General features: G+C 45.7%; 1 protein-coding gene across 1 annotated transcript in view; it reads right to left on the reverse strand.

Annotated features, from left to right (window-relative positions):
• Positions 1 to 1,920: 1,920 nt before the first annotated feature.
• Positions 1,921 to 23,284, reverse strand: part of baz2a (bromodomain adjacent to zinc finger domain, 2A) — a 42,738-nt gene continuing 21,374 nt past the window's right edge. Inside the window, exons 7-29 of the mRNA XM_036987945.1 lie at positions 21,402 to 21,462; positions 21,091 to 21,199; positions 20,704 to 20,805; positions 18,488 to 18,713; positions 18,242 to 18,303; positions 18,074 to 18,139; positions 17,331 to 17,981; positions 16,491 to 16,705; positions 16,214 to 16,288; positions 15,913 to 16,081; positions 15,766 to 15,828; positions 15,493 to 15,637; positions 14,789 to 15,390; positions 14,456 to 14,684; positions 13,991 to 14,146; positions 13,573 to 13,733; positions 13,083 to 13,148; positions 12,320 to 12,603; positions 11,938 to 12,073; positions 10,105 to 10,251; positions 4,496 to 4,776; positions 4,205 to 4,348; positions 1,921 to 4,046 (exon numbers count right to left, since the gene is read on the reverse strand). Coding sequence (XP_036843840.1) covers positions 3,887 to 4,046; positions 4,205 to 4,348; positions 4,496 to 4,776; positions 10,105 to 10,251; positions 11,938 to 12,073; positions 12,320 to 12,603; positions 13,083 to 13,148; positions 13,573 to 13,733; positions 13,991 to 14,146; positions 14,456 to 14,684; positions 14,789 to 15,390; positions 15,493 to 15,637; positions 15,766 to 15,828; positions 15,913 to 16,081; positions 16,214 to 16,288; positions 16,491 to 16,705; positions 17,331 to 17,981; positions 18,074 to 18,139; positions 18,242 to 18,303; positions 18,488 to 18,713; positions 20,704 to 20,805; positions 21,091 to 21,199; positions 21,402 to 21,462 — 4,310 coding nt within the window. The 3' untranslated portion in view covers positions 1,921 to 3,886. The remainder of the gene's footprint in view (positions 4,047 to 4,204; positions 4,349 to 4,495; positions 4,777 to 10,104; positions 10,252 to 11,937; positions 12,074 to 12,319; positions 12,604 to 13,082; positions 13,149 to 13,572; positions 13,734 to 13,990; positions 14,147 to 14,455; positions 14,685 to 14,788; positions 15,391 to 15,492; positions 15,638 to 15,765; positions 15,829 to 15,912; positions 16,082 to 16,213; positions 16,289 to 16,490; positions 16,706 to 17,330; positions 17,982 to 18,073; positions 18,140 to 18,241; positions 18,304 to 18,487; positions 18,714 to 20,703; positions 20,806 to 21,090; positions 21,200 to 21,401; positions 21,463 to 23,284) is intronic.

Raw genomic sequence — 23,284 nt, forward strand, 5'->3', positions numbered from 1 at the left:
CCCCTTCCTCTCCGTTTCGCCTCCTCCCCCTCCTACCTGTGTGTTATGAATTAGGTGGAGTGATTGTCCAAGTGCGTTTGGTCACCATTCCCCCTCCCCCAGTATGAGGCTATGTTCCCCAAGCGAGGGCTTCTCCTCCTGGGCTGAGCTCAGCTGGAGTGTCCTGAGCACCTGGCACACATCATAGCTCCCCGGACTCATTTTCATATCAATGACACTGAGGAGAGGCCCATTACTGAGGAGAGACGGCGAGAGCTAGAGGAGCCATATCCTGAACAGGCCAAATCATTATCAAACACAATTACAGCGTCCACATTATGGGATGGACTGATCAGCAACTGTGTATGGGTACAGCTTGACTGGATCCAACCACAAGGTCAATCTATCCCTCATATTGTAATCAATACTTTTTTTAATGATTGATAGCTGTAACAACGTTATCATGTTGGCATAGAGAAACAGAGGCAGAGAAAAAGATGGAGGCTGCAGTGACAGTGGGATGAGCGCAGGGTTGTCTGAAGGACAGTGAAAGGTTGACCTTGACGTCATGATCCTTCCACACGGAAAAGAACTGAACACTTTACCGGGATTAAAAAGGGCCAAAGGTTTCTATCTAATCTAAAGTTTATCTTCAATGATCTAATATGTAACTGTTCATCTCCCACGCACCATGGCATCTCCTCCAGCCCCTCCTCCTTTTTCTCTTTCATCAACCTACTTGTGAGGTACCATTCGAATCGCCATGGAGACAGTCTCTTTCATGATGCAGTTGCCATGGCGCCTATTGTGATGCTGGCTCAATGGATGCTTTTTCTCATCATCTTTGATAGGAAACAAATACCCCTGTGAAGATCCACCCTAAAAAAAAACACAAAGAGTTGCTGTGTTTTAACACTCCCAAATGCATTTACTTTTTTTTAGGTATTTGATAACCATTTTACAGACATTATCCTTGCAATAAAGTCAAGATATGAGCCAAATTGCACGTCCATGAGTCTCAAGTTGTGACGTGTTGTGGGACAGGCTGTGTGATAGTTTAGAACTGATAAATCCAACAGGTCAGGCTTAAAAAAAATGTCAAGATGATTACATAACACCTCGACCCAGTGGTGTGGTGGGGACCTGGCTGATAAAGTGGTGTTTGGGGGACAAGAGGGGACCGGACGAGGTCAATGGCCAAGAGAAGCCCCCTAGGCATCAGGGGCCCACTCCGTACAAGACCCGGTCCAGAATTAACTGGTTGGGGGGGGGGGGGGGGGGGGGCGGTAGCGTGCCCATTATGGGGTGGATTACCCCCCTCCATGGGCGTTGTTATGCCCCTTTTGTGGAGTTAAGCCCCCCTGTGTGGGGCAGGATGGGTGGGGTCGAGCAGTGGAACCCGCTGGCTGGGGAGTTTTCAGTCCCCTCCACCCAGAGTGCTGACACTGACACAACCATGTGCGTACACACACACACACCTCTAACTGGTTGCCACTAAAACCCCTGGAAAAGTGCCAGCTAAGGGATACAAGGGAGATAGAGACCATCCATCAATCCCAGAATAGAGAGTGCATCGATAGTGTCAGAAGAAAGTATTTGAAGGGTTACGCCGTTCTCTCCCTCTTCCATAGCACCAACTTCTAAACGATCAGCACACTCACCTATTTTGGTTTCTGTGTGAAAGGTATAAATGAGACCTCTTCCCCCCTCGGTCCCATTTAAGAAGAGGAAGTCCAGCTGGCGCCGACTGGAGGGCCTTCCCTGCAGCATGTGCTCCAGACAGGGCTCACCAGGGTACTGAGATGTACATAGGGTTGTCTGCGAGTGTGCACTGCGCTGCTCTTACACCTCCATTCAAGGGGAGGCTACTATACGAGACTGCTACTGTGATTTAATAAAACACAAAACAGGAGTGAAATGAGGACCCAGGGACATTTGGAGTGTCGTCTCTCAACTAGATGTTTTTTTATTCAACTCACAGTACATTCTACAGATGCACACGTGTTACATCACCTCGATACAACATGGTCTCGTAATACGTCCTCTTAAAAATGATAGATTGGTCCTAAAAATATAGAAAGGAACAAATTTAAAGTCACAAAAACTGTACATTATTAAAAATTCACTTAACACCACATTTGCTTTTATTTTCATGTCTTTTCTTTTTAAATATAGAAAAAACAATGTCCCTTTTGTGTAGCAAGGAACACAACAATGCATTTCCTATCGACTGGTTTCAGTTCAGTGTACGAAGCTTTAAATAAAACCTGGATTGTGGAGTATCGCCCTGTCGCCTTCCTACCTTTCCCATAACCCACTAACCACGCCAAGCTATGGAGCGCAGTGGCCCCTTTTCAACAGAGAAAAAAAATGTATTCATAATAAGAACGTGGGGTTAGCTAAATGTGCACATATTTGTATAGAAGCCTTTTTTCAGCACGAGTCAAGAACAAAAAGTTTCTCCTAACACACAAGCTATGCCTGTTCTCTACTGCCAAGCTGCAGAAACCTACACACAAAAACCTCTCAACGCACATTTCCTGTTATTCCGCTCTACTTTTTTTGGGGGGGGGGGGTTTATGATTTCTTGTTTTAGAAGCACAGGCCTATGTTTCTACGTTAGTATCAAATTGACGATTGAACATTTTCAGTGTTTCCCAAATACCTGTTCAGATCCTTTAAACTTAGAATGCAGATATATATATATATATATATATATATCACTAGGAAACATTGAGTGACATTTTTCCAAAATATCAAAACAATTCTTCCAACGAAAGGATGTCGGTCAAAACATGACATATTGCTACAGAACAGTCAACCGATAATTTGACCAATATGGTAAGCTGCAACACAAAGCGAACAGTGTTTTAAACAAGAGGTTCAAAATGGCGGTAGCGCCTCACTAGTCCTATTCACACAGTCTATGGGCACACCTCACCTGAAAATTCCCATTGCTGTGACTACCGGTCTTCGTTGTGATTACGAAGCAGTGAAAACACAAAACGAAAAAAAAAAAAAAAAGCCTCCAGTTTCTGAAACCGGTGTCCTTCACACAGCAGCAGGGTAGTCGTGTAGGTGTGTGTGTGAGTTAGGGGTTGGTTACGTTGTGATGTGACAGTCTTTAGAGAGAAAAAAAAACGATCCTTTCCACTTTGTTTTACTGGCCTTTTCATAAATCGTCTAAACATCTCAACTAAGGAGTCTGTACATATTCACTACAAGCTATTGCTATTAAATAATCCCAGCTATTGTACTCTTTATATATATATGTATATATATATATATATATAGAATATATAATAAAAATATATTGAGAAAAATTGCTTCTAGGCATAAGACCACACATTACATTTCCATTGAACAGTTAAGAGAGGATCCAATCCCAAAGTGTTTGAGTTTAGAGCGAACCGTAGGGTTTTCATCCACGTGTGGTCGAAACGAGGTCAGAGCATGTCCGGTCTAAAGCGAAGCAGACCTCCTGACCGGGACCATGACACAGGGTAAAATTTGAGAACCAATCAACTCAGGGCCTCAGACCCCCCCCAGCCCCTCAGAGCAAGGGATGGACCAATATCGTGGCATTGTTATGAGACGAGGGGTGAGGCTTAGGAGAGAACGTGACGACAGCAGAATTCCAAGCAGGTGCAGAAGTGAGGGTGCAATGGGAGGGAAGAGAGGTGGAGAGCTCAAACATCCCCCTCTCTGTCATCCAGAGAACTTCAACCCAACAGAGTCGAGGTTTTAAAAAGGAAAAACAAGAACGACAAATAACCAAATCTATACATATCTATACAGGGCTGGAGGAGACTCCAGCCCAGACAGTCTTAGTAGTAATGGAGAGCATAAGCGTCAGGCAATGGGGTTAGGGCACTGTCCTTGGCCCCACCCCCAGCGCCCTGGGCTCCTATTTGTCCTTGCTCTCGTAGAACTCCGCCCAGCGGTTCTCGAAGAAGCGCTTCATGGAGTGTCCAGCCATGCCCACCTCGGACGTGTCCTCGTTGAACTGCTCGCAGTTGTTGAACACCAGATGGGCGTCCGCTGCAAACTCCTCACAGCTGCAGTACCTGGGAGCAGGGGAGGAGAGGGGAGAAAGACAGGTCAAATATAAAGGTGACAGGTTTTCAGTGACATGATGGGAAACGAGAGAAACCGGCCTCCTTAAAAGGAAGTTTGGGTCATGTTGTAGACGGACACAGACAGAGAATGAAGTAGTGCCCTGTACCCTCCCTGTAGCAGCCTCTCCCTCATGGTGAGGAAGTCCATGGGGTTCTTGATGATGCGTCGGTAGCCAGGCACCATGCGGGGGTTGACTGGCTCCAGGAAGGGCCAGGCGTCAGCGTGAGACTCCATCTCCATAAGGATGATTCTACACACACACACACACACACACACACGTTAGAAGTGGTCCAACAGAAACCAGTGTAACAAGAAGTGATCCGAAGTCAGTAAATGGAAGCTCGTGGTCCATTAACGACTAACAGTGAGGAGATAACTGCTCTAAGTTCAGACTCACTCGCAGTAGGTGAGGTCGGGCTGGTTGCGGGTGGTCATGCGGCGGCGCTTGGCGGGCGAGAAGCCCGTCGTGCATCCCCCGTCTCCCGAGTAACGGGAGGAGGAGGAGGAGGAGGCGGGGCCGCCGTCCTTATGTCGCATTGCCATGCCATCACCACCGCCACTACGTCTGCTGGGCACCGTCTCCTCGTCAGAACTGTCGTCTTCGTACCTCCTCTTCTTCACCCGGGTCCTCTGCTTGGAGGAGCGCTGGTTGCTATGTGGTGACTCACCGTCACTCGCCTTACAAACAACAACAAGACACAGTGAGACAGAGAGTAAAAAAAAGGCCCTGGGGAAAGGTTAAAGAGGACTCGGTGCCACTTTACAGAGTAGCAGGTTTGGAAGGAGAGGAGGGTGTACGGTAGCCTGGGTGACGCGTGACTACACAGCGAGCTGTGGGTAGAGAGGCTGGTGTTAGCATGACTAGGCCTAAGGATCTCATCTTATCACGGTTTAATAACGGTTCAGTTTCAAATTAAATTTGCCAAAACGACAGGGCAGATAATTGTAATCACATTGCATCAATGTGACTTTTTGGTTGAATTTTCAAAAAGTAAATCAGTTTCTCAATCTAACCTAGGTTGAAAAGGCAGGTCATTTCTATCTGCGATGTTATGAACCCCTGCCCTCTGGTTAGAGGCTCGGCAGACTATGTATTGCTGAGCGGCAGGGTAGCCTAGTGGTTAGAGCGTTGGACTAGTAACTGGAAGGTTCAAATCCCAGAGCTGACAAGGTACAAATCTGTCGTTCTGCCCCTGAACAGGCAGTTAACCCACTAGGCCGTCATTGTAAATAAGATTTTTTCTTAACTGACTTGCCTAGTTAAATAAAGGTAAAATAAATCAAGAAAATTGAAACTCATCGCAGTACATTACTGTCGTTTTTCGTCACAAAATAAGGGGGCTCCTTGTAAGTTCGTAGGCCTGCCTACCTCGCTTTCAACTCAGTATTGCTCCTCTCAAATTTTGAATAAAAAAACTTTTTCAAATCTCTGGAGCAGCTGATTTCTTCCTTCCAGAATAAAAATAACAAATGCTTCAAATAAACCACTCTGAAGGTGGTTCAGCTTTACCTCATTTCATATTCTATTACTGGGCTGCTAACATTCAGAAACTCACATTTTGGCTTCATACCCCTGGGACAGACTGGTGCCAGCTAGAAGCTTGGTCCTTTCCTTTCTCACTTCCCTTGTTAGCTCCACTAGACCCATTACTGCATCCAAATTGACTTCTAATCCGGTTGTTGTTTCTTCTCTTAAAATCTGGACAACCATTTGCGAACCATTTTTGGTTTTAAAGGCCACTTTGCACTGGGATCCCATTTGCAACAACCATTGTCTCTCCCTTCGACGTTGAACTAAAATCCCTCTACCACAATATATACACTATTACCTCTAATATGACCAGATTAACTGAAACATTTATTCTCACTCATCTCCTCTTATTTTTTTCTCCTTAAAAACAAAGCTATTTATATTACATATATCCAGTTGAAGTTGGAAGTTTACATACACCTTAACCAAATACATTTAAACTCAGTTTTTCCACAATTCCTGACATTTAATCCCATTTAATCCATTTTCCAAGCTATTTAAAAGGCAGAGTCAATTTAGTGTATGTGCATTTCTGACCCACTGGAATTGTGATACAGTGAATTATAAGTTAAATAATCTGTCTGCAAACAATTATTGGAAAAATGACTTGTGTCATGCACAAAGTAGATGTCCTAAACTACTTGCCAAAACTATAGCTGGTTAACAAGAAATTTTTGGAGTGGTTGAAAAACGAGTTTAATGACTCCAACCTAAGTGTATGTAAACTTCCAACTTCAAACTGTATAATTGGCTATATAGTTATGTTTATGATACAGATCTACCAGGGCCAAGACATCTTGTGGCCTGCCACAGGGTATAACAATTGGACCTTTATTATTCCTATTCAATATCAATGACCTTGCTGCTGTGTCTATCGTACTTCCCATTCTCTTTGCTGATGATACCAATTTGATTTTATCACACAAGAATTTTGATTCACAAATTAATGAAGCCAACTCAGGCACGGCCATATTTTCTGAATAGTTCCAGAAAAACAAATGATCTTTAAATGCTAAAAAACAAATACAACTTTATTGTATTCACTAGTAAGAATAAAAAATATTGTTTGAAAAAAAAAAAGAGCCAGAATCTCAATTGGTGGGAATGAAAAGGAACACACTACATCCACTAGATTGAGTTTTAATTGATTAAAAGTATTCCTGGAAAGATCACATTCAATTTGTCTGCAGCAAAGGGATGAAATCTGTTGATATGATCAGAAAGATGAATGGTTTGGTTCATCAGGCTTGCTTCCTAACTCTATAATATAGCTTCATTTTACCCATATCTCATTTCCTGGCCAGTACATATGCCTCATACCTACACATAATTACTCATACAAAATACATTGCAAGACTAGACACCTCCTCTAATTACCTGGCTCCATCTATACCTTTGTTGAAGAAAGTCAATATCTTGTCTATTTACAACAATGTACGCCAGTTATGCACCTCCCAGAAAGTTAATACTGATAATACATCTATACTATTATCTTCACATAACATCATCCCTCAATAACGTCAAGCGCAGACTGGGGGTCAGCCTGATGAGCCAAACTACTCAGTCATCTCCATCTAACTCTCTCACACTCACATGCACACACATTTAAACAAAACAAATATGTTTTTTTTTGTGTGATTCCTGATCAATTAATTTATACTTAGGTTTTGTTATCGGTTTTAATTTTGTGTACTTATGTATTGAATATAGTTTTTTGTGGTGTGGTTTTCAAATAAGCCCTTGGACTTCCAACCACACCTGCATGTTGTTTTTTAAATTATTATTTTGTCTGTATTGTTGTCTATCACTTGTTTTCTTTGGCGTAAATAAATACAACTAAATACAACTAAAACTATGCGATTCCAGTCTACTTTAAAAAGGTAAAAACAGGTGTTAGCCATGTGCTTTTACTACATGAGCTAAAATGATTACATTCTATTTTTTAGCCGATATGGGAGTGAATGCATTCAAGCAGCATATCAAAATGGTATAGTGTTGTAGGTTACAATATTGTAGGGTAGCCAAGGCATCATTTTTATTATAAATCAGATTATTTCACATGGACATGTGGGAAGCTAAAAAGCTAGTGTCATGACATTGGCCTGGGGTTAGGTTTATCACAGTCATAAATACCTCTTCCCCCCCTTTTCCTCTCTCTACCCTACTGATGTGAAATTTGAAAACCCCTTGGTTAACGTAGAGATTCTGGAAGCATCAGAAGGTGGGGGGGGGGGTGGGGGGGGATTAACTATGTTCTGGTAATCCGACCAATTGAACATATGCGGTGGTACTTAATGAATATGATGTCAGTTCGGTTGTCATCTGGGACATTCATCAATGATAGGATGACAAACTCTACAGTGGAAAGTCTGCACATTGCAGTTATCGGAGTCACATGGAATTGTTGCTCAATTTAAATGTTTCAATATAAAATTATTGGTGAAGAGATGAAATGTAATTTTAGCTTCCAAATGAGAGATTTGGGTTTTCATAAGGTTAGGGCTCTGCTCAATCAGTGGCCCGCCCCTGTGAAGGGACATGGGTTATAAAACTTTTCAAACACGCCCTCCTCTCCCTTCCAATATAAAGCCTTGACGACAATATAACCTCCTGTTCCGAGGATGTGAGGATGACGGTCCGATGTCAGAATGGTTCAGATAATAACTACAGAACGAAGCCAACATCAGCGTGAGCTTTGGTTGCGAATGGTATGAACTTTGAACTCTTATTCACTACAGAGCCGTTGAGTTAGCAACAGCAGCTGCAAACAGGTCTAGGAAAGAACAGACAGAGTATCACATCTACCACACAACGACGTTACTACAACGTATCCAATTGACCGCCAGAGACATTCTTCAAAGGACAAAGGACTCGGTTTGGCAACACAGCCTTCCATCTACCACCAACCTACCGAAGCGCAGCTCAGAGTAAATAGTTATTGCATTTTCCTTTTCCAAATGGGCGGTAATTTAGAATGCATAAGATACTGTATTTACGACAGCACAGCTTCTCCCTTTGTCCCTCAGTCTTCTCGCTCTTTCACTCAAACCCAGACCCTTTTCTTTTGTGTAACCAGCTGTCATATCCGTTCTGCCCGCTAGGGACGTTTTCCTTTCTGACGTAATTTGTAATCAAGGTATGATTCATTCTTTGTATATCTAATTCTGTGTGATTAGTTAGGTATTTAGTAAATAAATAATTAACCCAATTTTGTATTGCTGATTCAACGTGTTAGCCAGGGTTCGTGAAGATAACCAAGAATTTATAACTTTCAGATGAGACTGAATGAAGGTGACGATTGCCATTGATGTAAAATATTACTAGGTCTTTAAGAGTTTATTCGGAAGATAACAGCTCTATAAATATTATTTCTTGGTGCACATACTCTCTAGTTAATTACATTTACATGATTAGCTCAATCAGGTAATATTAATTTCGGAGAAAGGATTTTATAGAAAAACATGTCATATCACTTAATCCGGCATAGCCAAAGACACATTATTGGTGCTCCCGTACGAGGAATCTAAAATAGAATGACGCTTTCATTTTGATTCAGCCTGTATAAAATTGAAAAGCAGATCACATAATATACCAAGTTTATTATACACATTATGGGTGTTAGAGACAAGCATTATTGTGTGTGTGTGTGTGCTGAGGATTCCCCGCCTCAGTGTTGTTCTCTGACGTAGTCAGTGGATAACGTAAGTGAATACATTTCTGTATGAGGGCTGATAAAGCTAATTATAGAAATCTGAGAAATAGAGCGTTTGGCCAAACGCAGGGCTATTTCTGCCTCCTGCATTTCAGACGCGGGTAGGCTCGGTCATTACTCATTTCTCGAGCGAGGACAAAGAGCCAGCCGAGATATAAGCTTGACCAGTGATATATTTCTCGCGAGTAGACCACGGTGCATTTCGTTGTTTGCCGCGTGTTCCGGTTAAAACAAGAATTTACAACTTTCAGATGAGACTGAATTAAGATGACGATTAATATTGACTGCTACTGAGGTAAAATATTACTAGGTCTTTAAGAGTTTATTTGGAAGATAACAGCTCTATAAATATTATTTTGTGGTGCCCCGACTCTCTAGTTAATTACATTTACATGATTAGCTCAATCCGGTAATATTAATTATGGAGAAAGGATTTTATAGAATAGCATGCCATATCACTTAATCCGGCATAGCCAAAGACACGACACTAGCTAGCTTGCTGGCAAGCAAGCAAGCTAGCAAGGGAAGACAAGAAAATCACTGCTATCACCTGTCTGAATGTTGCTATTTGGGAGTCTAGGAACGCAAGGATCGGCAAAGTATCATGCTACCAAAAGGTATACATTGATCCCCAAAAAAATCAGACTCCGGAAAACGCACACCCTTTAAATGACTGAGTAAGCTGTGGATCGACCTTTAGGGGACCAGTGACCACTGCTGTAATCCATAAGGCTAGCCGAGCAGATCCCCAGTCAGTCCTCACCTTGGAGAAACAGGTGGGGCAGAACCAGTCCCCCTCTGGCACCTGGGTGACCTTTGGCCTCAGGCAGTACATGTGGCAGCCGCGGTCACAGCAGTCACACAGCAGCAGGTACTCATCATTATCCCCCTTCCTGCACACTTGACACGTCTACAACAGACACACAGGTAGAGTCTTGAAGACAACATTTCTGTTGCTGTCTTTGAGACAGTGATAATATACTGCATGTGTTTACTGGAAGCTGCTTTGGATGTTTAATTTTTAAAAACATTTTATTTCACCTTTATTTAGCCAGGTAGGCAAGTTGAGAACAAGTTAAAATTTACAACTGCGACATGGCCAGGACTAAAGCAATGCAGTTCGACACACACATGGAATAAACAAAACATACAGTCAATAATACAGTTGAAGAAACTCTATATACAGTGTGTGCAAATTAGGTAAAAAAGGGGAGGTAAGGCAATAAATAGGCCATGGAGGCGAAGTAATTACAATATACCAATTACACACTAGAGTGATTGATGTGCAGAAGATGAATGTGCAAGTAGAGATACAGGGGTGCAAAGGAGCAAGATAAACAAAATAAATAAATACAGTATGGGGATGGGGTATTTGGATGGGCTATTTACAGATGGGCTATGTACAGGTGCAGTGATCTCTAAGCTGCTCAGACAGCTGGCGCTTAAAGCTAGTGAGGGAGGTAAGAGTCTCCAGCTTCAGTGATTTTTGCAATTCATTCCAGTCATTGGCAACAGAGAACTGGAAGGAAAGGCAGCCAAAGTAGAAATTGGCTTTGGGGGTGACCAGTGAGATATACCTGCTGGAGCACGTGCTACGGGTGGGTGCTGCTATAGTGACCAATGAGCTGAGATAAGGTGGGGCCTTACCTATCAGAGAATTGAAGATGACCTGATGCAAGTGGGTTTGGCGACGAGTATCAAGCGAGGGCCAGCCAACGAGAGCGTACAGGTCACAGTGGTGGGTAGTATATGGGGCTTTGGTGACAAAACGGATGGCACTGTGATAGACTGCATCCAATTTGTTGAGGGCTATTTTGTAAATTACATCGCCGAAGTCGAGGATCGGTAGGACGGTCAGTTTTCTGAGGGTATGTTTGGCAGCATGAGTGAAGGATGCTTTGTTGCGAAATAGGAAGCCGATTCTAGATTTAATTTTGGATTGGAGATGCTTAATGTGAGTCTGGAAGGAGAGTTTACAGTCTAACCAGACACCTAGGTATTAGTAGTTGTCCAAATTTTCTAAGTCAGAACCGTCCAGAGTAGTGATGATGGGTGGGCGGGCAGGTGTGGGCAGCGATCGGTTGAAGATTATGCATTCAGTTTTACTTGAATTTAAGAGCAGTTGGAGGCCACGGAAGGAGAATTGTATGGCATTGAAGTTCGTCTGGAGGTTAGTTAAACAGTGTCCAAAGGGCCAGAAGTATACAGAATGGTGTCATCTGCGTAGAGGTGGATCAGAGAATCACCAGCAGCAAGAGCGACATCATTGATGTATACAGAGAAGAGAGTGGGCCCGAGAATTGTACCCTGTGGCACCCCCATAGACTGCCAGAGGTCCGGACAACAGGCCCTCCGATTTGACACACTGAACTCTGTCAGGAAAGTAATTAGTGAACCAGGCGAGGCAGTCATTTGAGAAACCAAGGCTGTTTAGTCTGTCGATAAGAATGTGGTGATTGACAGAGTCGAAAGCCTTGGATCAAAGTGTCTGCTACCTCTACTAATTTTGCCAACATCCATCCTCCTCCCTCCCTTTATAACAATACCTTCTATTCTCAGTGTAGATATTGAATATTGCTAGTGGATTTGTCCTCACCACTTTGACCACGGATCTTTCCCAGGCGATGGCCTTCTCCAGCTGCAGCAGACACAGACACAGCTGGGGGGCGCTCCGACAACGATCCAGGGCCTGACGCCATGTCCGCAACCTGGAGGTTATCTCACTCTCCAGGCTGGAGGGGGGGGGGGGGGGGGGGGGGGGGGGGCAGGAGAGAGAGAGGGGAAGGAAGAGATTACGGAAACAGTTAAGAGCTTAAGTGAGAAAAAAGCTTAAATCACTCTGAAGTGTTTTAAGCAAATTGACCAAATGCTTCACAAATCCAATCCCTCCTACTACGATTAAATCACGCTCCCATCCACTCCATCCTTTCCAACCTCTAACCTCCTAGCCTGACTTTGACCCTGTCCCTTCCTCTCACCTCATGACGTCCATCTGGCCCATCTGGCTCTCCTCGGGGGTGAGCGGGGCGAGACGTACCACCTCAGCCAGATTCCAGAGGGGCTCCTTCAGGTAGCGCCGGTCGATGTTCCTCTCCAGGTTGGCCAGGCGCAGCACTGCCAGGTCCAGCGGGTGACTGGCCACGCGGGGCAGGTCCGACCACTCCTTCTTGGTCCGCACGATCCAGTCATCCCGGGGGTCCGTGTCATGCTCGTAGTACCGCAGGTCGTCACGTGTGGAGTCTGCCTCTGGGACCGTGTAGGGCTGAGGGGAGGGGAGGAGGGAGAATAACAGAAAAGAGAATATTATAGTTCTCGACAACCAAAAAGCAGTTAGCAAAAGGACTTTGAAGCTAGAGAAAGACTCAAAAAGGGTTGTGAGGTAAGGTAAGCGACATCAAGTGAAGACATCAAACAACACATTTGTATAACGACGTTTACTAATTAACAACATAACAGCAGGCCCCTAAAAAAGGACAGAGGCAGGGTGAATAGAAGGAGCAGAGAGACAAACAGCTCATATTTCTAACAGTAAGGAACAGGGGTGTTAAAGTGAGAATTCTACACGTTCTGATATTTGGGACAACTCCATGTCATTTTAAGAGGTGTAGGAAAAGAGGAATTGTAACAGATACAATTAAAGGAAAATAAAGGAAAGGGGGAAACATGAAGACGTGTGAACGAGTGTAGATCTTAAGACAGGGTGACGACGAGCGAACATTAGATCTGAAACCTGGTTTGTACCTGGAATCCTGCGCCTGGCGTTTCCGTGCTATTGTCAGTGTCACTCCTTCCATTCTGGGGAGCCATCTTGAAATATAAGTCATGGACATGTGATGTGATGAGTGTGACCTCTTTTTGCATGACACTATGACATGGGGGGGGGGGGGGACACACAGTCACTCTGTACAAACTGCAGCAACACAGGCCAAATACTCCACCCTCTGGACATTCAGTGCAACTGCAGCCATAGTAAAACTGACAAAACGATTAAGCTCTAGCATATCTAACAACCACCCACGCAGCCCTGGGTGCATCTCCACAGTCTAAAGTGTCTTCCTCGCCTTTGTCCGCCCAGATCTGAAAACGCTGTAAACGTGGGGGGTCTTATTTGGGAATCTCCTCTCCCCCAATTCAATTTCCAGGTCCAGGTGTAGGGAAAGGCATTGAACCAAACACAGGAATCCACTTTAGACTACTGCAACACAGCCCCACTGTCCCCCTGGCGCCTCACCTTGAGGTGCAGGTCAGCGGCGGTGACCCTCCGCTCCAGGTCCTCCACCCAGCGGAGGGCGCTGACGTCTGTCTCCAAAGCCCGCTCCTGGACCTGCCACGGCTGCTGCAGAGCCTCCAGCAGGGCCTCGCCGACCTCCACCTTCACCTGGAATATAGTGTCTGGTGAGAGGACAGGGTGGAGAAGAGGGGAAGAGGCAAGGGGATAGAGAGGGAGAGATGGTCAAGAGAGAAAGGGAACAGAAAGACGTGTCGTCATCCAGTTTCCATTCATTACAAAACCATCCTTATTTAAACCAAGTCCCATTGATGTCAAATGCAGCTTCAATATAAAACACAAGCAATCCGAAACACGGTACACCTTTTATTATCACATCTTCCCCTATAGCTGACTGAGTGACCAGTGTTCATTGCCTCACCGTTGATGGGTCGTGTGCAGACCTCAGCCAGGTACTCCATGTGTTTGGCCAGGTGTTTGTGGAGTACCTTCTCCCGTATGCCTCGCGGGTGCAGGGCCTGCAGGGTAGCCGTCAGCTCCTCAGGCTCCTTGATCCACCACCAGCCACGCACCATCGCTAAGGCAACAGCAGCAGCACACACATTAGACACCCGCATCGCCGGCTAGCATATCAACGTTAGCTAACCATGTTAGTCATATCGGCTAACCACATCACAAACATGTCAACCACTACTGATCTTGTTGAACATGCTAGTATTTTCGGCTAACCATGCATTTATCATGCAAGCCAAATCAACAGCTCAAATTGTAGCATGTTTACATTGCTGACAAGTCTCATCAGAAACCGCAGTGAGGAAATTTGATACACGTAACCACAGTGGTATTGGAATGGGCTTGAACTGAATGGATTGAATTGAAGGCTTACATGCTGGAATGGGCTTGACCACGAGCTGAGTGAAGTACTGCTGCTCTATCTCCTGGAAGAGCGTGGAAGGAGGGCGGCCACGACGCTTAGCTGCAGCCCCTCTAGCCCCAACCCTGCGGGCGGGACTGCTGCCCCTGCTGCCCCTCCTCCGCCTGCGCCCCGGTTTGGCTGGGGTGGGGGTCTGGGTAGGGGCCACCTGGGGTGGGGAGTCCGAGGGGGCTGGGACAGACTGGAGAGGGAAAGGGAGAAAGAGTGCTTGTTTAATAAGAGATCATATGAAAATGCATGTAGAGTGTCCTGGAGAGTGTGCAGGGGGCTGAGGTTGGGACTCACCTGCAGCAGTGGAGCGGCGAGGGCGGGCAGGGTGCTGGGGGTCAGAGGGAGGCGTTTGGGGGGTGTGCTGGGGGGGGTCTGGGGTTCTGTCAGAGAGGTTTTGTCACACGGCTGTTTGGGCAGCAAGTTGAACCACTGCCCCTGTTTCTCCGCCATCTCCTTCACACTGTCCTCTGGTTGGCTGCCTGTTGCTGGCTCCGTCCCGTTAGTTATGGCGCCCTGCAAGTGGCTGAGCCAGTTGTGGAAGGCGGACTGCGTGAGGTCTTGTGAGCCGTTGGTGGTGGCCTCTGGGGCAACGCTTGGCCCAGTCTCCTCCCCGCCGGACTTGCTGCTACGGCGACGGCGGCGACACTTGGCAGTGCGGAGGTGTAGCTCCACCTCTGGTTTGATCTTGCGGGGGCGACCACGGGCCCTGGGGCTGCTCATGAGAGAGGCAGTGCCAGGGAGGGGGTCCTCCTCAGGGGGGAAGGAAGTCTGAGACTTGGGAGGGAGAGGGGATGGGAGGGGGGCAGGAGGGGTTGTAGGAGTGAGCGTCTCCTCCACTTTAGGTTCCCTCTTCAGAAGAGTGATAGGCACCTCCTTCACCAGGATATCCTCTGACGCTACCAGACAGAGGAGAGATATGTTTAGAGTCAATAAAAATATGCTAAAGATCTTTTTTTGTTGGCTAGCAGAGGGTTGAGGGCAGGTTCTCTGTGACTCACCTAGGATCTCCTCAGGCCCCTCCACCAGCACCCCTCCCAGGTGGGGCAGGACCCAGTATCTCCGGCGGAACCGGTCTTGGCCCAGAGAGACCGCACGCAGGGAGTGGGACGACTGGAGCAGCTTCTTACGGAAAAACACCTGCCGCTGTGGAGGAGAGGAAATATTTAGCAAATATAAAAAACAACCCAGACATGCGCACACAATGTAGTTAGAACAGACACGACATAAAAAAACGAATGCGGAGGATGAACTGCAGAGTATGTTAGCCTTACCTTCGTTAGCTTATCGATCTGCCTCTCCAACTCTGGAACGCTGTCATTGGTGGGGCTGTCAGTCTGTGGAAAGGGCATTTGGTGAGTACAATATATAGTACATCCTCACCGCCACATTGAATTTGACACACACACGCGCGTACGTACGTCGCCGAGATTGGGCTCCTCCTTGGGTGTGCGGCGGCCCCTCTGCATGGAGCTGCTCCCTTGTAGAATGAGGTTCTCCTCCTCTGCCACCCTGGCACTGCACCTCCTCTCCTCGAGACACAGCTCCTCCTCAGAGCGCCCTGTACGCCGTGCTAGAGCTGCCTTCAGTCTGGGGGGAGCACATGCACGTCAGATCACACACATCAGATATCAAAACACACACAACATCAGTGGTATCACACACTCTCCTTCCACCAACTAAGACAAACGCTAAATTAAAAGGAGCCGTGACTGGCCTTACTTGCGCAATTTCCCCTCGATGATCCACTTGTTCTTCCTGTAAGTAGCCATGTTTTCCAGTGTGTTGTCAATCTCACTGCAATGCAAAAACATTCAAACAGGCATCACTTAAATGTGGGAAATTATTTCCAGAAGGGGTTTCTTTTGACACATTTCCATTGTGGAAGATGTCTGCATCACACTTAGGATACTTCATTAAACAAATATCATCAGTAATAGTAGCGAGGGCGTGAAGGTTGATAGGTAGCTCCTTAGTTTATCTGTATTGTCACCCTGACCTAATGACGATGTTGCTACCGTTGAGGACCTCCACCAGGAAGCCCAGGATGGCAGCCTTTGTGTCGGGGCCGAGGGCATGGAAGGTCTTGGTCCGCAGCACGTTGCACACCTCCATGTCAAAGCCGTGGGACTCCAGGAAGATTCGCAGGCCCTCGGACACTGTGCTGCGTGTCAGCTCCAGATCCACCAGCTTCTCCCCTAGGATCTTCACTGACTGGAGGGAGAAGGGAACTGGTTAATCTGTTGAACTAGGGGTTAACATGCTACTACATTTTTAAAATGGTAAACTATTGCTAACAGTGAAATGTCAACATGAAGACAGAACTTTATCTTTTTTTTTTGTAATTTTACCCCCATTTTCGTGGTATCCAATTGTTGTAGTAGCTACTATCTTGTCTCACCGCTACAACTCCCGTACGGGCTCGGGAAAGACGAAGGTTGAAAGTCATACACAACCCAACCAAGCCGCACTGCTTCTTAACACAGCGCATCCAACCCGGAAGCCAACCGCACCAATGTGTCGGAGGAAACACCATGCACCTGGCAACCTTGGTTAGCGTGCACTGCGCCCGGCCCGCCACAGGAGTCGCTGGTGCGCGATGACAAGGATATCCCTACCGACCAAACCCTCCCTAACCCGGACGACGCTAGGCCAATTGTGCGTCGCCCCACGGACCTCCCGGTCGTGGCCGGTTACAATTCTCTGGTGGCACAGTTGGCGCTGCAGTGCAGGGCCCTTAACCACTGCGCCACCCGGGAGGCCCAGAACTTTAAATAAAGAAAATAAAAACAGGAACACCCATCAGCAAAACTAGCTCCATAGAGTCCACAACACACACCTGGTAGTACGGTGGCAGGCCTGGGTCGTGTAGTGCAGCCTCCACCAGCTTGATGAGCAGATCCTGGACCTCGCCTTGGCTGTCTCCCAGGCCCAGGAGGCTCTCCTGCAGTGTGCTGAGGCTAGGCACATCCATGGGGATGTGGAGGCCCAGCACCTTGCCATAGCTGTGTAGGAACTCCACCACAGTCAGGCAGTGGGAGAAGGCCACGCCAGAGAGAACCACGCCAGGGATCCGAGACAGCTCCGGAAGGGGCTGGTGGTCTGTGAGACACATGTCCTCAGTGGGCTTCTTCAGCTGCTCCAAGATCATCTGCTGTCTCTTCCTCTCCTCCAGCCGTCTCTGGGATTGGGCTCTCCTTTCCACCTGCTTCTTAGCTGCCAGGGCCGCCTGGGCTGCAGCCTCCGCCTCTGCCTGGGCCTTAGCCAGGGCCTTGGCCTTACTCCTGGCCCCCAACACTCTCTTCCCCTGGGCTACCCTCTCCTGGTCCGTCTCCACGACCGGTAAAGGCACCTCAGCTTTCTTCTTCCTAGGGCCACGCTTTTTGGGCTCTGGGGCGGGCGGTTGTGGGGGGGCAGGCTGTGGGGGTTCTTGGTCGGCTGGTTCAGCCTTCACCACCTCCTGGTCCTTGGTCTCCTTGGCTTTGTCAAGCTGAGCACAGGAAACACAGAAGGCGAGGGATTTATTAGATAAAGAGGGAGACCGATTTGTGTTTTGGTCTTAAAAAGAAAGTAAATCCTTACCTTCGCTTGTTTTTTCTCCTGTCGGATCTTCTTGTTCTGGTTATTCTCCTTTCTTTTCATCCTTGCCTAGAAGAGAGTAACCATTTGACTTAGTGTGTTGGAAGCAACCTGGAAACACCACAAAGATGCAATTTTAGTCTTCAGATTTTGGTACTTGGTATACCATACCTTTCTCTTCATTTTCTTCTTGATTTTGACAAGTTTCTCCTTGTCCTCCTCAGTCAGAGCTTCTAAAAATAGAGATCCGACAGCTACATTCAAGACGTCAAAACCACAACCTAATACAAGCTTTTTGATGCAGACATATTCTACAATATTACGTTACTAATCCCGTCTTGCCATTGAATCAGTCTGTATAGTGGCCTACATTCCAACCAGTGAACAGGCTCATTTCACCAGGCTATGTCCACTCACCCTTGGCCTCCAGCCTCTCCAGCATTCTGGCGTCAACCTTGCTAAGCAGGTCCACCATCTTTGGTTTGGGCGGCCTGCCGGGCTTTCGGACTAGCCCACCCTTGGTGCGCCGAGCTCGGGGGCGGGGCTTCTCTTTGTCAGGGTTCGGAGGTCGGCCGCGGCGGCCCGTGATGGCCATGATCATGGAAGGCACCTCCTCATTGGCCAGGAGGCACCATTTCACTCCCTGGAGGAGATCATATGAAAAGATTTATGGGAAATGTGTCTTCTTTATGATATTACACCACAGCCCTATTCGCATGGGACTTGTACAACTAGATAAAGTTGGCTATGTATACTATTCCACAGGATTAGTTTTTTCCTAATTGTATTTTTTTTTTAATTGACAGTTATGACGGAAGCCTGGAGTTTTTTTCTTCTAAGCGTGAAGATATTTCATCAAGTCTGATATCTCGAGACTGGTTCACAAGTTTCTAAACCATCTTCGGTATAGTGTCGCCATAATATTTGAATTGCAGAAGTGTGATCATAATCATTAGGATATTTCAGCGATCCGAGGTAGAAGACGTCCTAAATGCCCCCCCCCCGCCTTCAGATGTCAGCTAAACAGCGCACTTGCACTTGATACGTGTTTTTAGGCTATGGATGAGAAAGTGAACTGTCATTTCCAAACGTTGGAGGTGAGTTGTATGCTGCTTTGCGATTTATTAACCGCACAGGTTGCATTAAATAGGCACAATATCTTTTAATGATGCATTTGGCGATGTTCAATTCAATCGCAAAAAGCTGATAAACAAAAACATTCGCTGTGAAAGTGTAGGCACTTCACGTAAAGGCTACGCGCAGCACTTTCTTGCTCAAATCGCGAGCAAACACCTGTCAAACTTAGACATTTCTCTCAAAACACAGGGATGTCAATTCGCAGGGATTTGGGAGTTAACCAAAAAAATCTGTAGGTTATTCTGGCTGGAGTTGTTACTCTCCTGCCATGTAAAAATGACTGACATGGCAGATTCGGACTTAACTTTTTATGGCTGCAGGGGCAGTATTGAGTAGCTTGGATGAAAAGGTGCCCATTGTAAACGGCCAGCTCCTCAGTCTCAGTTGCTAATATATGCATATTATTATTAGTATTGAATAGAAAACACTAAAGTTTCCAAAACTGTCAAAATATTGTCTGTGAGTATAACAGAACTGATATTGCAGGAGAAACCCTGAGGAAAATCAAAACAGGAAGTGGCTTCTATTTTGAAAACTCCATGTTCCATAGCCTCCCTTTGCTGGATTTAAAGGGATATGAACCAGATTCCTTTTCCTATCGCTTCCTCAAGGTGCCAACTGTCTTCAGACATAGTTACAGGCTTTTATTTTGAAAAATGAGCCAGAACGATAACATCGCGTCAAGTGGTCACATGAGTTTGGCTCGCGCAACAGTCTGGATAGGTATTGCTTTTTTTCCCTCTCCTACTGTGAAAGACATTTGCGGTTGATATATTAACGATTGTATATTTAAAAACAACCTGAGGATTGATTATAAATAACGTTTGACATGTTTCTGTGGACATTATGGAAACTATTTGGAATTTGTCTGCGTTGTCGAGACCGCTCTTTCCTGTGGATTTCTGAACATAACGCGCCAAACAAACGGAGGTATTTTGGATATACAAATAATCTTTATGGAACAAAAGGAACATTTGTTGTGTAACTGGGAGTCTCGTGAGTGAAAACATCAGAAGATCAAAGGTAAACGATTAAATTGATTGCTTTTCTGATTTTCGTGACCAAGCTACTTGATGCTAAGTGTACTTAATGTTTTGTTCGTGCGATCGATAACTTACACAAACGCTTGGATTGCTTTCGCTGTAAAGCATAATTTCAAAATCTGACACGACAGGTGGATTAACAAAAGGCTAAGCTGTGTTTCCTATATATCACTTGTGAGTTCATGAATATAAATATTTGTAGTAATTTTTATTGAATGTAGTAATCTATGCTATTCAGCGGTTGTTGATGACACTTATCCCGTTAGTGGGATTGCAGCCATAACAAGTTAAAATACAGATTTGTTTTGTGCTCGTGCACACAACTACATTACCCAACCTCCCCCGGTAAAACTAATCCCGTCCGAATAGGGCTTATGACAGTCTGCATTGAGTTATTACTACAGCTATTTATGATGACAGATCTGTCAGCACAGACAACAGATCCACACACACCTCAGCGGAGTCCATCTCCTCGTAGAAATCTCCTACGGGCATGCGGGGGCTGAAGCTGAAGTGTTCCCTGGTCACAGCGGTGTCCTTGTGCCTGTTCAGGTACTGAAGGAGAACAAGACCATGGGTCAGTGATAGAGCCGGGGAACATGGGAGAAAGCCAGGTCATAGGTCACTAAGTCACATGTTATCCACGCACCGTATGAGCAACTGACGGTTTAATGAAATAAGATCAAATGCAACTGCTGTTTGTATACTAAAAACATGTCCTCTTATAATTTCTGTGTGACGTGGTAAATGCCCTGCGGGAAAGATATCCCACTGTATCAAGAGATATTTGTAGCTGCTAAACTTCTGTGACAAAAATGTTTTACTCTAACTGCCAGTTACCTTGATGACTTCTGGAAACTGCTTAATCCTTCTCCCACAGGGGCTGTAGTACCAGGTCTCCCCCTTCAGCCGGTCCTCAGTCTTCCTGACTCGGACTTCCCTCCTCCAGCTAAAGCACCGATCAATAAAAAGTCACGTTAAGAGCCACATTCAACACACAGTAGAAGGATCATAGTATCCCTGCAGTCGGATGAAACCGAGGAGTATTGTATTTATGGGTGAACACTAACCTGCACTTTCCACACATTTGAAATATTTGGCACAGAGACACACTAATTAGGGGAGCTTTTCACAAGGATATGTATCATTACCCATGGAGCAGAGGGAAGTGGACCTGCTCCTCTGTTGCTATCCTCCTCCTGGGGGTGTCACCTGTACAAGGAACAAAGAGAGGAGAATTAGATTTGTACAGAATTACTCTCATCCATCAACATCGGTTTAGAGCATGGTTCCCCCAAGTTTTCAGAGTATTCCTATGCATAATAGGGAGATACTGTATATGTGGTCACATACAAATCAAATCAAAATGTTTTGTCACATGCTTCATAAACAGGTGTAGGCTGAGAATGAAATGCTCACTTTACAGGTCCTTCATAACAATGCAGAGAGAAAAACCTAAGCAAGGTATGAATTTTTTATTTTTTCTCTAATATCTGTTTGGGCTTCTTGTGTTCAATTTTGCAGTCTACAAATGATTTGTAATTACGTTCCAGCCACCTGACGATCTGAAAAAAAAATTTGTCCTGCAGATGAATCTAGTTGATTATCCCTGGTTTTGAGTTTATAATCATTGGGTCATAACTACACTGAACAAAAAATATAAATGCAACAATTTAAAATATTTGACTGAGTTACAATTCACATAAGGAAATTGGTAAATTTAAATGAATTCATTAGGCCCTAATCTATGGATTTTACATGCCTGGGAATACAGATATGCATCGGTTGGTTACAGATACCTTTTAAAAAAAGGTAACGGCGTGAATCAGAAAACCAGTATCTGGCATGTGACCACCATTTGCCTAATGTAGCATGACATCGTCTTTGCATAGAGTAGATCAGGCTGTTGATTGTAGCCTGTGGAAGGTTGTCCCACTCCTCTTCAATGGCTGTGCGAAGTTACTGGATCTTGGCGGGAACTGGAACATGCTGTCATACACGTCGGTCCAGAGCATCCCAAACATGCTCAATGAGTGACATGTCTGGTAAGTATGTAGGCCATGTCAAAACTGGGCCATTTTCAGTTTCCAGGAATTGTGTACAGATCCTTGCGATATGAGGCTGCACATTATCATGCTGAAACATGAGGTGATGGCGGCGGATGAATGGCACGACAATGGGCCTCAGGATCTCGTCAAGATATCTCTGTGCATTCAATCCTATTGCGTTCATTGTCCATAGCTTAGGCCTGCCCATACTGTAACCCCATCACCACCATGGGGCACTCTATTCACAACGTTGACATCAGCAAATAGCTCACCCACACATACGCCGTTTGTCTAGTACAGTTGAACCAGTGATTCATCTGTGAAGAGCACACTTCTCCAGCGCGCCAGCGGCCATCAAAGGTGAGCATTTGCCCACTGAAGTCGGTTACGACGCCAAACTGCAGTCAGGTCAAGACCCTGGTGAGGACGACAAGCATGCAGATGAGCTTACCTGAGACGGTCTCAGACAGTTTGGGCAGAAGTTCTTTGGTTGTGCAAACCCACAGTTTCATCAGCTGTCTGGGTGGCTGGTCTCAGAAGATCCCGCAGGTGAAGAAGCCGGATGTTGGGGTCAAGGGTTGGTATGGTTAGACGTGGCCTGCAGTTGTTAGGCGAGTTGGACGTACTGTCAAATTCTCTAAAACGATGTTGGGGGCGGCTTGTGGTAGAGAAATTAACATTAAATTCTCTGGCAACAGCTCTGGGACATTGCAGTCAGCAAGTCAATTGCACGCGCTCTCAACTTGAGACATCTGTGGCATTGTGTTGTGAGAAAACTGCACATTTTAGAGTAGCCATATTGCCCCCAGCACAAGGTGCACCTGTGTCATGCTGTTTAATCAGCTTCTTGATATGCCACACCTGTCAGGTGGATGGATTATCTTGGCAAATGAGAAATGCTTACTGACAGGGTTGTAACATTTGTGCACAACATTTTAGAGAAATAAGCTTTTTGTGCATATGAAACATTTATATGGGATATTTTA

The sequence above is a fragment of the Oncorhynchus mykiss genome, chromosome 9 (genome assembly GCF_013265735.2).
Source record: "Oncorhynchus mykiss isolate Arlee chromosome 9, USDA_OmykA_1.1, whole genome shotgun sequence".
Lineage (NCBI taxonomy): Eukaryota > Metazoa > Chordata > Actinopteri > Salmoniformes > Salmonidae > Oncorhynchus > Oncorhynchus mykiss.